The sequence below is a fragment of the Onychostruthus taczanowskii genome, unplaced genomic scaffold, assembly GCF_017590055.1.
Source record: "Onychostruthus taczanowskii isolate IOZ18803 unplaced genomic scaffold, ASM1759005v1 scaffold6, whole genome shotgun sequence".
NCBI classification, from domain to species: domain Eukaryota; kingdom Metazoa; phylum Chordata; class Aves; order Passeriformes; family Passeridae; genus Onychostruthus; species Onychostruthus taczanowskii.
Window position 1 is genome coordinate 11,373,863 of NW_024503679.1, and position 14,714 is coordinate 11,388,576.

The 14,714-nt window shown below is 45.6% G+C and overlaps 1 protein-coding gene across 3 annotated transcripts in view; it reads left to right on the forward strand.

Moving 5' to 3' along the window:
• The window catches only part of NTRK3 (neurotrophic receptor tyrosine kinase 3), a 203,381-nt gene that overhangs the window by 130,047 nt on the left and 58,620 nt on the right, over nt 1–14,714 (forward strand). The window contains exon 13 of one of the 3 annotated variants that reach the window (XM_041418938.1): nt 7,228–9,928. The exons of the other annotated variants lie outside the window; for them this stretch is intronic. Within the exon in view, the coding sequence (XP_041274872.1) occupies nt 7,228–7,346 (119 nt within the window). The 3' untranslated portion in view covers nt 7,347–9,928. Of the gene's footprint in view, nt 1–7,227; nt 9,929–14,714 lie in introns of those variants that run through there. 3 annotated transcript variants of the gene reach the window in all.

The window sequence follows — 14,714 nt, forward strand, 5'->3', positions numbered from 1 at the left end:
AAGGAGCTTTCCAGGCATTTCATACATTCTCTTGCAAAAACCTACCATGTTTCAATGTGTTTTTGGTGGGAGCAAGCCCCTGCTGCAGAATGAAGGCCGCCACAAATACCTGACGCTTGTTTGGTTGGCACTATCCACAGTCCCACAGGATCTCCGTAGTATCAGCATAAACCCATGTTTTTCTGTCTTCCCCTGGGAGAGCACAGCCTTCCCTGTGCCCTGGGGTGTGTGTTTTAGAGCTTGTGAAGTGCTGAAAGATACCAAGACATGGTCTTGAAACAAAATCTGGAGCTGGGAGCTCTCTCTTGGGAAGTGTAATAACACCCTTTGACGTATTTTGGTGCAGAAGACAACTTATTTTGAGAACCATCTACTGGGGCAATTATCAAGAGCTGAAGACCTGTGGTGGCAGCTTAATTTCCAAAGAAATCAGCAGAGTGGGAGCACTGGAGAGACACAGACGAAGAACAATAATTCCAGACAACATAGCATCCAAACAGCCTCCAAAAAAAAAATCAACAAAATCTTGTTCCTCGAAACTCCCTGCTGCTCTCTCTGTGTTTTAGCCCTCAGCTCTTCCTGTTCCCAGCTCCTCTGTAGTGCTCAGTGCCTCCTTGCCTGCTGAGATCTCCTGCGCTCCTCAGTTTCCATCCTCAGTTTGTAAACTCCACAAAATCATGTTTTCCCACAGGATGTTCTTCCTGACACTTCAGGCTCTTGGGCTTGTACAGCTCCTGGGCTTCCTGGAGGGCAGCTCTGGCCTTTCTAGATGACATAAGGAGGTGCTGGAGCAGATGGCAGAGTAAAGATACAAGCAAGGATTTATTCTGGGCCTTGATCAGCTCCTCCCATCCTCTGAAGAGCAGGAGAGCATCCCTGGCACTGCCTGGGCTGGGAAGGTCCCAGCTGCAGGCTGCAGCAGTTGTGTGCAATCCTGCCCACCATCTGTGTCTCTTCTTGATGTCTGCTGTCATATCCCAGCCCTCTGGCTTCACCAAGCACTTCTGTCCCTTCTAGAGCCCAGAGCTCCTGCAGTGGATGGGAGCCTTGGAGCTGAGGCTGTTCCCTGTTGGATGTTCAGGACTGTCACTTGTTCCTTTGGAGACCTTGGAGAAAATGTGGTCCTGCTTTGTGCCACCGTTTTGCTGCCTGTGTATTAAATATAACAGCTCCTTCCTCCCCAGGGAATGAGTGAGGCATAACAAATTAATGTTTATGAAGCACTTTCCAGCTGAAAAGAACTTTTGAAACAGAGCTGTTGCTGTTCTAACTCAGGGGCTTCCTTTACTGGTTGGCTCTTTGATGTGGCAATCTGTGGTACTGGTGGATCAGCTGTACCGTAATTGGAATTAATCAGCAATTAAGGAACACGAGCCCAAACCAGATTCTTTCCCAGTGGATAATCATTTCTGGGCACATTAGTCAGTGGTTTCAGTAACTGTAAAGTGCTTAGGGTAACTATTGCTATCTGAAGCAGCTGGGGAACAGAGGCAGTGTCACAGGGACATGGATACCTGTCAGGCAAAGAGGAAATAAGAAACTCTTGTAGCACTGTGCACTGTGCTTAAATTGCCAGCACTCTGAGGGCTGACTTAAAAAAATAATTAAAAATTGACATAAGAATATATTTGAAAACCAAAGTGATGAAAATTATGTATCACTTGCTAGGATAGGATCTTTCATGCCAGGTCCCTTGGGCTTTGTGGAGTGCAGAGGCAGCGAGAGTGCATGGTGGTGAGAGGTGGGGACTTGTGGAGGCAGGGAGACAGTTTTTTTTCCTGCCAGCAGTGAGAATGATAGAGGAGAAGGCTCCTGGATGTGTCAGTGTGAGCACAAGGGGAGGCAGAGGCAGGGGAACCGCTGGACAATGCCCACGATGCCAGCTACCACCAACTTTGCAAGCACTTTCCTGCAGTGTGTTCTCATGGCTGACCTGTAACCCCTGAGAGTTTTGCCACGTGTCTTTGCATGGCTGTGGGTATTTCAGGGGACAAAAGAGCCATTCTCTTTGCTCAGGGACCTCCTCTGTGACCCACTACCATTTAAATGAGTCACAGACTAAGCTCTGCGTGTCGTGGGTGAGACTGCTGGGTGCCCAGCCTTTCCCCCTTCCCTGGTCCTCTTGCAAGTCATTTCACATACTCTGGCTTCAACCTAACAAAAACAAAACCGATGAGGCCCAACTGATCTGGCTGCTTTCCATCATGCAGTGGGCCTCTGAGTGGCTTTAAATAGCTGCACCTCTGTGCAGGCTGGAGAAAAAGCACTGGCTGTGCCTCTGGACAAGAAGGTAGCTTTGGCTCAAATCACAGGCCATCACAGACCTGAAAATAGCCTTTTTTTTCTGTTGCACTTGGTCTTAAATAGATTTTTTTTTCCTTCTTATTTTTTATTTTATACACTGTTAAGTGCTTTCCTACTTTGGGGCTTTTCTTAAGGGGGGATTGGTGGGGAATCTTGGAGCTCTGCCTCCTGAGCTATCAGGCTACATCATTTAGTATCTTGGAACTACTCCATCTATGAAAGAGTTCCAGAGAAAACAAACTTGTGATCCTGGCTAATATGGACATGGCCTACGTTAGTGGTGGCAGCAGTGGAAGCGCAGCAGATACTGGAATTCCTCTGACCAAAGGTTTAGTGAATCTTGCAAAGTCTTCAAGAGCTCAGCCCGTGGAAAGCTGTGATTGCTGCCCTTTCCTCAAGGAAAAGCTGTTTGGGCATTGAGTGCCTGCAGAATTCTCCTACCCCTTCCTCTGCTCTAGCCAAACATTAGAGAAATTTATGTGGAAATGGGATCTTCTGGATCCATTTGCTTCTGCTTTTCTCTTGCTGTGAGCCCATCTCCTCCTTTTCCTGCCCTCCAAACCACTTGCAGTGCTGCGATCTTCTATTTGTGATTTTGGGTTGTGGAAAAGCACAAGAAGATGGCACAAGCTGTAGCTAGAGCTCCATCTAGCACGTTCCCAAGAGGTTTCCTGTGACACCAAATCTTTTTGATTAAAGTGGGAGACTCTTATGCCAGAGGTTTAACCATGGAAAATGAAAACAGATACAAGGTGAGCTGCCGTGGAAGGAAATAAGGATCCTGTTTACATGAAAATGAAGGATTATAAGAATTTCTGTAGCTCTCAGAGCTTTTCTAGTCTAAGAAGAGCTGTAATCTACTTGAAGATCTGCTTGAGGTCTTGTGTATCAGTGTGATATTCATCTGTGGACTGAATTTGCTTGAGGTTCTCCGTTGTGATCAACACTGTTGGGCTGGTGTAAATGAGAGGAGATTTGGGCCTGGGCTCTTTGACTTGAACAGTGGAGGAGATGTGGTTATCTGCAGCTGAGAGCACCAGGGAGAGCCTCACAGTATGTTTCTGCTGAGCTTCTGTGACCTGCTTTGTTGTGGCAAGAGAGGCCTTAGGCTGGGCTGCATCTCACCCTGTTACATGCTGTGAGAGGAAGGGAAGAAAGAGGGTTTTGTTTCCTAGCCCAGCAGATGAACCCATCCATGACAGGAAACCTGGGTTGTTGTGTTGCTTACCCCTCAGATATAGACACAGCAGTGCTGACTTTGACTAAAGGGATGGCTATTTCCTTTGCTCAGGATGTGGGCCAGGCTTGATGGTTTTCATGCTTTCTTTGATGCTATTCATGCTTCATATCTGCACAGAGAGACAGATAAAATGTACGCTGTTGTTGGAGTCTCCTACTGCTTTTCCTTTATGTCATAAATTCTGCTGTAACTGAGAAGAGAGCTCAAAGCCTCTTTGCCTAATGTGAGCTGTGTGGATAACAGAGTTATGTTTGGCCAGCTTGTTGCCCTTAATTTGCTATTTTTGTTTAACCCATTTTTACCAGGCGTTACATAGCATCCCGTTGCTTTTCTCATCCCTTCCCACAGCAATTCATATTGCTGTTTCAGAAGCAGTTTCCATCCCTGGGTTTCAAAACTGGTCTGCATCACTCCTGCTGTGGCAGATAGGGATGCCGTGAGGAGTAGTGCATCATTTTCTGCGTCATTCCCTCGCCTCCCCATGTGACAATCCCTGCTGCTCCTCTCAGGTGATGTGGAGCAGCCTCAGGTCTCCAAGACATTAGAAGCATGCTCTATTTGAATGGCAGCAGTTTTACCAGAAGGCACACAGGGAAGGCAAGGTGAAAATATCTGGTTTTTTCTCCTTAGTTTTGGTCTGTCAGTGGAGGAAGTGTGTTCCTGGCAGGACATTGTCCATAGACTGGATTGGTATGGGCATGGGACAGAGTGGCCAAAATTCACTAGCCAGGGTGTTGGGAAACATGAGACAGCTCTGGAGGACTAAGTGGATGGCCAGGGTTGAGGACAAAAACTGATTGCATGGTTTGGTTGCATTCAATTTTCTTGTCCTTTCATTGCCACATCCATCCAGCCTGCTTAGAGAAATGTCCCATCTGCTCCCTCCATCTCAAGCTGTTAGAGCTGCACAGCAAATCTGAGCTCATTCCTCCTTCCCTGTTCTCCAACACTCTCCATACATTTATTCCACTACCATACAATGGCTATTAGTAGAGACAGTATTATGTTTTAATTTAAAAAGTGATATCACTAGAACTGGGAGAAGCACAAAGTTTAGTATGTCAGACCCTTTCCAATTTTGTAGGTCTTTGGAGATGTTTTTGATTTCAATCTACAGGGTGGGGATTTTTACCTCCTTACTATTTTCAGGCTTGCATGTTGGAGTTTCCCTACAAATCTACAACCAATGTCAAAGATAGTATTTTTCCTCCCATTTTCCAGCTGGCACTGACAAATGTGAAACTCCACAAAAGTTATTGTTTTTAAATTTTCCCTAACTGTTCTAGGAGTTGAATATTTCTATTTCTCCTTTTTTTTTTTCTTTTACCCTTTTGACAAGAAAAAAAAAAAAAAGTAAAGCAAAACCCCCACATTTTTTAAGACATTTCCAAGCCAGTTTTTCAGAAGCTAATAGCTGTGATGGTAGATGACATTTGTCATAGCAGCATCCAAACTCTGAACCTGTTGAGATTCACCCATTTTAACCCTGGACATCTCTGCGAGCATCATCCATCTCACATCTGTCAGCGAAGACATAAACCTAGCAAGAGCCTTGTTGGTTTCTGCTCCATACAAGAGAACGGGGTTAAAGGTAGCGGTACAATAGGGGAAACAGCAGTGAGGAAGAGAGAGAAAACCAGCCAGGAGAGAGAAGCATGTTGTTTTTCAGATTCTTTGGGGACTTTAATAAATCAGAAGGAGAGGATGCCAAAAGGACCGGTGCTGCATTGCTCTCCCAAGCCAGCGGGGAATTGTGTTCAGCCTTTCAGCTCCAGAAACGTGGGCTGTCCTCCTGCCACGCTCCTCGTCGTCCCTCGGCAGCCCCCGCGTGTCAGTGGTGGGCTAACCCCCACTGCAGCCCCTTTCTGCAAAGACCCTGCTGTCACTGCAGATCCCTGCAGCTGGGATTCGCAGCGCAGCACTGATGACAGAGCGCAAAGCCCTTGGAGTCCCCAACCCTAAGTCTTGCTGATCTTTCACATGTCCCTTCGCTGGGGCTGTGTGTCCCCAATGGGTTTTTAGGTCTGCTGGATGTGGCCCGGCAGAAGTAAAATTGCCTTAATTTAGCAGAGCTAAGAAACACAAGGAAAATAAAGCAGACAGAAGTTCTCCTTGGAGATACTTCGTATTGTTGAGGGTAGACTTTCCCAGCTATCCTTTGGCGGCCATAAAATATATTTATATTATGAAAAACAAAACACGATAAATAGTGACGTTCAGGGATGCCATGTTTATTTGTATCCCAGTGACTCTGATCACTTTAAACCATGAGAGTTGAGCTGGGCTCTTTTTCACTCTTATTTAGTTTACTAATGATATTTCATCGCTTGGAATTTGCCTATGAATCTTGTTTATGACACATGAACCAGAGCTGAGCCTGGCTTACTCTCCCATGTGGATCGGCCCTTAAGGGCCACTGAGAATAACAGATAGTTTCCCCCACACAAGTTAAACAGTTCCAAACCAAACAAACAGCTTGTGTCTGCATCCCCAGGTCCATCAAAGGAAACATGTGTTTGATGTGCAGATGGAGTAAGGATAGTGCAGTGGAGAAATATAAACTGATATAAAAAACAAAATAGAAAGAAGAAATAGGAAAAGAAAAATCTTCTGGCTGGTGTAGTTTTGGTGTGAGAAAATTTCCTAGCCTGTTTAAAAGTACTCTTCCTATTGAGATAAATTCTAATGGCATCCAAGCTGCTCCATGCTGCCCTGGTGATGCCAGACTTGAGTTAACTTAGCTGATTTGTTCAGGATCCTGTGAGGTGCAGGAATATTTTCTAAATCTTAGAGCAATTATGTAGACAAGATATTCCAGTAATTTCCTGGAAAAATCCTTTAAATCCATAAGAATTTGGTATGGATGCGAGAAATCCCCAAGATCTGCCATGCATGTCTTGGTTGTGGCAAACAAATGAATTTCCCTGGCTGGGGCATCTCAAGGCAGAAACATTGTGAGGAGATGTTTGATACAGCCCTTTAAAACCTTATATTTGCCCTGTAAGTTTGTTGGACTGAAGGAAGGATCTTGCCTATGATATCTGCTCTCCTTATTTTGCTTTCTCATCTGGCCAGTGTTTCTGGCAAATCCTAATCAGATTTTTTAGAGAGGCGAGGTTGTGTGAGGAGAAGATGCCTCCAGCATGCAGGGTTTGGTGTAGATGGGACAGCTGGGATGAAGAAAGGTCTGTGGGGTTATGAGAGTCAGATCTCCCCAGCCTTAAAATGCTATTTTTTGGCTTCAAAAATGTTATGCCAGATTAGATAAATCATGAGAGGGAAGTAGACACAGGAAGGAGTCTCCCTATTCCTCACTGCCTGCCTAGGGAAAAGATGGGCTAGGTAGGAATTTGGATTTAGTGGGAACCTCTGGAAAAGAGTTGTTCCCAGTTCTCTGTCCAGACCTCTTGCATGCCCCTTGTCCTCAGAGCACTTGTGCCTGCACACTCCACATGAAATGATTGCCTGTTCTTTATGGAAAGACAGAGTGAGGTAGCCCTGCCTGGAGAGGACATTTTGGCTTTAATTTAATGGCAGCCGTTTGCTAGTTATTCATTTGGTTCTTTTTTATATAATCACATGTGTGTCGATATCTCTCTCTTTTTTTCTAGTTTTGCTCTTTTTTGTTTTTTCGTTTACTTTATTTTGCTTTTTTCTTTTTTCTGTTTTTTTTCCCCCTTTAGGTTTCAGAGAAATTATGTTGAATCCAATAAGCCTCCCTGGACATTCCAAACCTCTTAACCAAGGCATTTATGTTGAGGATGTCAGTGTTTATTTCAGCAAAGGACGTCATGGCTTTTAAAAACTCCTTAAAAGTCCCTGTTCTGATGTCAAGTTTATAGGCTGTGCCCTCAAAATGGTGGGAAGCAGTAAGCGTGGTCTGTATGGATTGAGGTCTCCTCCTAATAGGACTCTACAGCCCTGCCTGTACACACGTTAAAGCCAACTGAAACTGTGGTTTTCTGTCACCAGATAACAGGGTTGTTCTTTTCCTCCAATGGTCGCTGTGTTCGTTAAATATTCCTGCAAGGCACAACAGCAGCAATGAGAGCAAATAAAGAGAATTAAAACCCAATTGAAAGGAGTCATCCTAATAACACAGTAAATAATTGTACTTTTGCTTTAAAATAAAACACAAAACAAAAAACCAACCAAGCCAACCAAACTGACATCTTTAGTCATGTCCTCCCTGCTTGGAGTTTTCCTTGTAAGCTTGTGTCTTCGCAACACCCAGTGAATGCTGCCATCACCTCTTACGTGGCACTGCCATGGGAGGTCTCCCAGAGCGAGCCGAGGCGGGGAGCCTGGAAGAAACTAAAGCAGAATGAAGACTTTTGGTAAGAACAAAGGCAGCCCCGCTCCCAGTTCTTGCACAGAAAATAATGTTGGAAGGAATGAGGATGGAAAGAAAAAAAAAACAAAAAGTATCTTACTTCTCTGACAGGAAGAGAGTGTGGTTATCTTTGAAGTGCACATATTCTAGGAGGCTTCTTTTATTTGTCTGTCTGTCTGTGTGTGTTAGAGCGGCTCGTTGGATCTGACTATCTCGTTGTTGTACTCTGGTCTCTCCCTGCTGCTTAAATGATGAGCTTTATCTGAGGAGTTGCCTGCACTTCCCGCATGGATGGAGAATCCATAGTGCAGGAGGGTCTGTGTCCTTGCCAGGACTAGAGCAGTAAGCAAAGTGGAAAAGCATATCAGACGCACGCAGGTCCCATTGCTGGGCCTTTTCCAGCCCCATTTAGCTCTCCCCTGTATTTCCACCCCACTAGAGATTGATTGTAACCCAGCTGCATACCCAGAACCATCAGCTTGAGGCTGGCTGACTGAATGAGAGGAAAAAAAAAGTATTCTGTTGTTTCTTCTCGGGCAAAAAGAGGACTATCAGTCCTGTTCTGGCCAATATTTGTATTCTCTCCCCCTCTCCTATCCCACTTTTGTCTTACTTCATCCAAAGCCTCTCAGATGGAAAAGTAAACCCTTTCATCCTGTCCTCAAGAGAAGCCAGCTGCCCTTGTGGCAATTTGTAGGGCTTTCCTTGGACTCTCTGGATGTCACGTGTACGGGAAATACAGATTTGCTCACACATATCAGTGATAACCTATAAGGAAAGCAAATTTTCTCTAGAGGACAAAAAATATTCCAAAAGCTTCAGGTGTGGCCAGATCCTTTTGAGAGGAATATTGGACCAGGAGCTTGCTCACCAGCCACTCAGCTTTGCTTGCCTTCTTGGTGGCCTGAGATGACCTTATCACATCAGGGGTGTCTCTAAATCACCAGCCCTCAAGGGTCACTGCCACTGGAAAGAGTCACGGTCCCTCTCCACCAGAACTGGGCAGAAGCCTCAGAATGGATGTTCTGCTTCATCCTGCCTTTACAGGTGACCTGCATGAACCACCCTGGAGATTGCCAGGAGGTTTTTATTATCAGCTGTCCCATAGGGATATCGCTGGGAATATTCCATTCTCTTGCTTCTTCTCCTGGTTCGTTTGCATAAAAAAGGTAAAGTGCAATAGAAGAGTACTGGAGAGATGGTGGCAGATTGCTTTAAGTTAATGGACATGCCTTAGTGGGGCATCTGCGTTAGCGCGAGGAGACCTGGCTCAGGTTGGATGGCTTCAGAAACCATGACCAAATCTCCCAACAACGTTTCCTGCCCGCATCGGAGCTGGAAATGCCAGAGGTGCACTGCCAGAGAGGACCTGCGGCCGTGTGCCATGGACACCTCAATTCTGCAGATTCACAGAGTCAGGAGGAGCTTCACTGAGTGTGTGAATCACTGGGTGCTTGTCTGAACTGAATTTCCCCATCTCCTGGAAGTTGCCCACCTGACCTGGGGATGTCTTGTCCGTCTGAACTGTCTCCTCTCCCTAGCACTGTTCAGGGGACTCTGCTCTCAACTGTGTGTATCAGTCGTAGAGATGCATCTGTGGGCCTGGACCAGAAGCCTATATCCAAACACCCTAGCAGAGGAAGGGTTGAATTTTGCAGCTCAGGTCCATCTCTGCTTAGAAGAAATCCTCCGGACCGTACAACATAATTAAAAGCAGTTCTCCCCACTGTGATCGATGTCTCAATTTGTTTAACACCAATTAAAGTCTCTGGTTCCTCACTGCTGAAAACGAAAGCCAGTCGTGGCTGTTTGCGATTGGTGGCTTTAAGTAGCAAGTCTAAGGATGTTTCTTTTTTAAATTTTATTTTATTTTTAATTATTGTAAATCATTACCTCATTTTCTGTCAATGAGATTCCTCCATCTTTGAGCATTCTTATCTTGCCATAACTATCATCCTGTGCTAATGGGAAATGGGACGGTCCCTTTTCACAGAGACTATAGGGGTGTTCAATGTCTAGTTTCTTAATAAACACTTTATTTTCTAACGAAACAGTTGCACCAGGCCTCTTCTTTGAAGACAAAATAAATAAATGTTCAGAATGACATGTCCTATAGTCTACTTCTTCATGAAATGGTCCACGTGTGGGGAGTTTGGTTTGTTTCTTCTTTGGCGGGTGCGGAGGGTGGGATTTACAGCTGTGATGGTAACATTGCTCAGGTGTAGCTCTTGCTTCTGTCACTCTCATCAGGCACAAAGATGTTTTCTTGCCTGGGAGCTTAGCTGCTAATGGTCTCAGTTGACAACCTGTTGGTTTTTGTAGCATAAAATGGTCATATTTTCAGGAACAAGCTGGTACCGCAGGAGATTGTGTCAGGATTTGCCAAGACAAGTTTCCATAGTTAGTGGAAAAAGTTTTATTAGAAACCTTATCTCTCAGGGAGCTTGACAGTAAAAGATTGTTCTGGCTGCAGTGCTTGTGTTTCAGGATATGCTGTTGCTTCGGGTCTCCTTGCTTGGCCGTGCAAATTGACAAAAACCAGCAAAATTGGCTGTTGGGTGTTGGATTTTTGTCCTCTCCTCAGGAACAATTAACCTCATGTTAAGCTCTTAAGGATGTGTTTGCTGTAGAGGCCGTGGGGTACAGATGAGCTCTGTGCTCAGGTTCCTCATTAGAAATTCATGTCCAGGTGGTTGGATGCTCCAGGATGAGAGAGGAACCATTCTGCAGTGTGTGGGACTTGGCATGAGGGTGTGTCTTAGTTTTGTCTTAGAATTGTTCACAGGAGATGTCACTGATGTAACTAAAAGCTGCTGTGCCAACCTGCAGGTGACAGTGGGCATGAGGACGGGGGTGTGTTTGAGCACATATTGGTGGATGGTGCTGGAACCCTCTTAGAAAACCTGGTGAGAGTTTTGATGAGCAAGTTAAAAACATGTTTTCCAGCATCCTTCTGTTCCTATAACTTCCTGGCATGACTTTCAAGCAAATGTCTCAAAATGATGCTGTGGGTGAATTTCCGCATGACCTTCCCTTCTAATGAGTGTGTCTCTAGCAGTGATGGTGTGCTGTGGTTCACAGGATTAGGTGATGGCTGAGACCTTAACCTTTCCAGGACTGTCTGCAGTGCCCAAGACAAATGTCTGTCTCCTAACATAACCTTACACAAGGGATGAGCAGCTGAGCTGCATTGGATTCTATCCCTGTTTCCTTTATTTTTTTTTTTCTCTGAGGTGTGGGAAACAAACATAGGGTTTAGAAGCTCTGTCTTTTCTTCTCCACTTCTGCAGGGTCTGTTATGAGATTTCACAGCCCAGAAACATTGCAAGCAGTGGTTGATTAGCCAATTACTCAGGCTGCTGCTATGGTCAGCTTGGGTTCACTTGGTTTTGTGTTTCAGGGCAACTGACTCTTGGCATATGAGTTCCCACAATACTTTTAATGCTGTCAGTTCAAAAGGAGCTGGTTTAACTATGGGCTCTGACAGGCATCACAGAGGGGTTGGGCACTTGTTTCTTCTTGTTCTTTCTTCTTGGTTGTCTCTGTTGCCTGATGTACCCATGTGAAGGTTCCATGCTCTTCATGACAGCTGGACCATGAGCTGACAATGTTGTGCTGCTCTCTCTCCCCACTCTGGCTTCAAATGACTTTTCAAATAGAGTTATTACTGAAGGAGCTTGGGATTCTGGTTTGGTCGGGTGAGGGCAGAGGATCTCTAGCAGGAATGATCAGCTGCTCCTGAACATCACAACCCTGCCTTCTCAGGTCTTGTAGAGTGTGGAGCCTGTGTGTGAATAAGCAGAGAAACAAAGTTTTTGCTCATTGTCCTTTGACTCTAAAAGATGGAATTATGTTTCTGTTAGTTCCTGCTTGGAGGGAGCATGATGGGCACAGTGTGTTTCTGGCACTGTAGCTCTCTCCAGGATGGAATCATTGTGAGGGACCTTGGGCCCAGACTTGCTGCAGGGTGTGTGGGATGCTGTAGGTCATGACTGGGGTATATTGAGTTCCACAGCTGCTTATCCACATTGCACTGAGTCCTGATGTTCTTTGCTGCTATTTTGTTTATTTAGGTATGCTTTTGAGGAGTCATGCCTTCTCTCCCAAGAGGCTTGAGCTTGTTTTGAAGGTGGTGGTTTGGTGTTTCTACCATCAGGCCTTTGTCCTTCCCCTGTGTCTGTGTCCTGCTCTCCAGGGAATTCCTGGGAGCTGTGGGGAGTCAGAGGAAGCTGCTTCTGATGATTCAGCAAATGCTCTGCTCTGCTTTGTACCCAGAACAAGCTGCAGATCCTCAGGGTTAAGCCTGGCATTAGCAGAGGATAAAGAGGCCTAGACACAGTAGTAAAGCTAAAAACCACAGGTTTGGAGGAGCAGCAGCAAGAGAGCACACAAGAAATCAATGCTGAGTGATTTCTTTTTTTTTTTTTTTTTTTTTTTTTTCCCTTAACGTTTGGAAGCACTTCTGGTGCTGTTTGTGCAATGAGCCAAAGAGTCCATGTTAACCATGCATTTACCAGTGCCTGCAGAGCCTAAGCAGTTTTGTCTTAGAAAATTTAAGAAACTGTGGGCAAGTGCATACATCTGCTTTGAAGGTGTGGGTGTAGTTTCACAGGAGACCTGCCCACTCTCAGCTGGAATAGGTGAAGCAATTTACCTGGTAATTTCTAAGCTTTACCTGGTGAAGCAATGGTGTATCTTCTGCTGTTGTGCTGCATTTTGCTTCACCTTTATCTTCTATGGTTTCTCCAGTGTTGTCCACACTACTTTCCTTAAGACAGGAAGGCTACTTGGTGGTGCCAGCATGTGGTCTGATGCCACAGAGCTAGAATAAATCTCAACCCACACACAGTAAATAAGTGCAGGAGGATTGCTTCGCAAAGAGAAGATGATAGTTTCTCCAGCAGTAAAGCAGAGTGCAACAGCAAGACAGCAACATTTGAATTTTGGTATTATTTTGAACTTGTGAGTGTAATTGCTGACTAATCAACAGGAATAAATTTTGGTTGTTCTGTACAAAGTGGAGGGATTTGTTCTAAGTGCTGGTTAAATGATTTGCTCTGCTGTTAGTGACTCATTTGTGATCTGTGCCTGATTCCTGCAGAGAAGTTGACTTTCTGTAAGCATTTGTTTATTATTTCAGAGTATTTGGCCTTTTTTCTCCAAGATTTTGCTTCAAATATTCATGTTGAGTGATGGCTGTTGGTTTTGCTCTTGGGTTGGGTGAGTGAATGTTTCAGACTGGTAGTCAGAAATGTAACATGCGGAGGTACCCTTCAATCATCTGTTATTTGGGGTTGTCCCTAACCCCATGTTTCTTTTCATATTTTGGGATTAGTACCATCCTGACGGGTCTTTCTGCAGGCAAGAAAAACTGTCACTGCCTGGGCCTTTGGAACAGTTAAGAGCTTGTTTTCAGAGCAAGTATTTTTCCTGGCTCCAGTCAGAATTCTGGGAGCAGCCTGTGTCTGACCTGTGTGTGGGTTTCCATCCGCTGGTGGCAGAGCAGCCACTGCTGGAGGTCAGGCTCATTCATGAGGAGTCAGGGAGAGCCAGACTGGAGCTGCATTAGGCTCAGTAAACTGCCAGGATGTCTGAATAAACTGATTTTGGCCAGATCATCATTATCTTAAGTGAGGCAGAGATGTGTCCAGGCTGTTTATTAAGATAATTAAGAGAGGGAGGGAGGGATGCTTACAGTCCATGGACTAGGCTGGTGAGGTGGTGGAGTATGTTGCAATATCTGACATAAGAGAGAGGCAGCTCCTGGTCTTGCAAGCTGATGTATCCAAGGCCTGTTCCTGCCAGGATTCAGTCCCTGGTGCCACTGTCAGGCATGTACAGTGACATCATGCTAATGCACATTTCAAACATCACTGATATGAGCTCATCTTGCCAGGCTGAAAAGTCACACCTCTGCTCTGGTTTCCTCATGAGGCCTTGCTGCCTGGCCATTTTAGAGATATTCTGGATCAACAGAGCATTTTGGGTTTGCTGTATCAGTGTCAGGCAGTATGTGGGGACGAGAGGAGCAGTTCTGCACGGTCACTTCTCCTTGGCAGTGCCTGGTCCAGCCCCCTGTAGGCTTCCGGAGGTGGCTGCAGGTTTGCTTTGTGCTTCCTGGACACGTTGCTTTATTGGGTGGTCCCAGAGGGTGTGGATATTTAAGTGTTTAAGCTGCAGTCACATGCTCAGCGCTGCTGGAACACCTCGAGAGGTACGAGTCCCCCAAAGCCAGCACATCTCACCACGCACAGACGTTGCAGGCAACTAAGAAGGGCCTCACTTAAAGACAGGTAAGTGTCAGTTTTTCTCCTTCTAGGGAGCTATTGTGTGTAATGTGCTGGATTCAGACCTCTAGCAGGAATTATTTTGATGGATCTGCTCTAAATGCATCAATGATAACTGAGTGCATTAGACAGCATCAGTGGGAAAATGTCAGTCCCTGCTCAGGAGAAAGCAGGGGCTCTTCTGGCTGGAAATGCTGCAGGTCTGGCACTGTGTGGGAGTGGAAAACCAGAAGAGCCAAGTGCTGCTGGGGGCCAGGGTTAACACCCACGGCTGCTCCTGTTTGGCCACCTGGGTCAGGGGAGGTGACGGAGGATGCAGCCAGAATGCCAGCAGGTATGGCAGAGCTGTGAGAGGTGTTTGGCACAGCTGCTGACTCCTTTAGAAAACTTGAGAGTGCAGAACTGCAAGGGTGGCCACTTGATGATAGTGCCAGTCTCTCATTTTCATTAGCAATCAGCCAAAAAAAGGCTGTGCTGTGCCTTAACCCTCCTGCCCGGAGCCAGCAGTGCATCCAACACAGAGAGAATGCCTTTTTTGCAGCCATGTGAC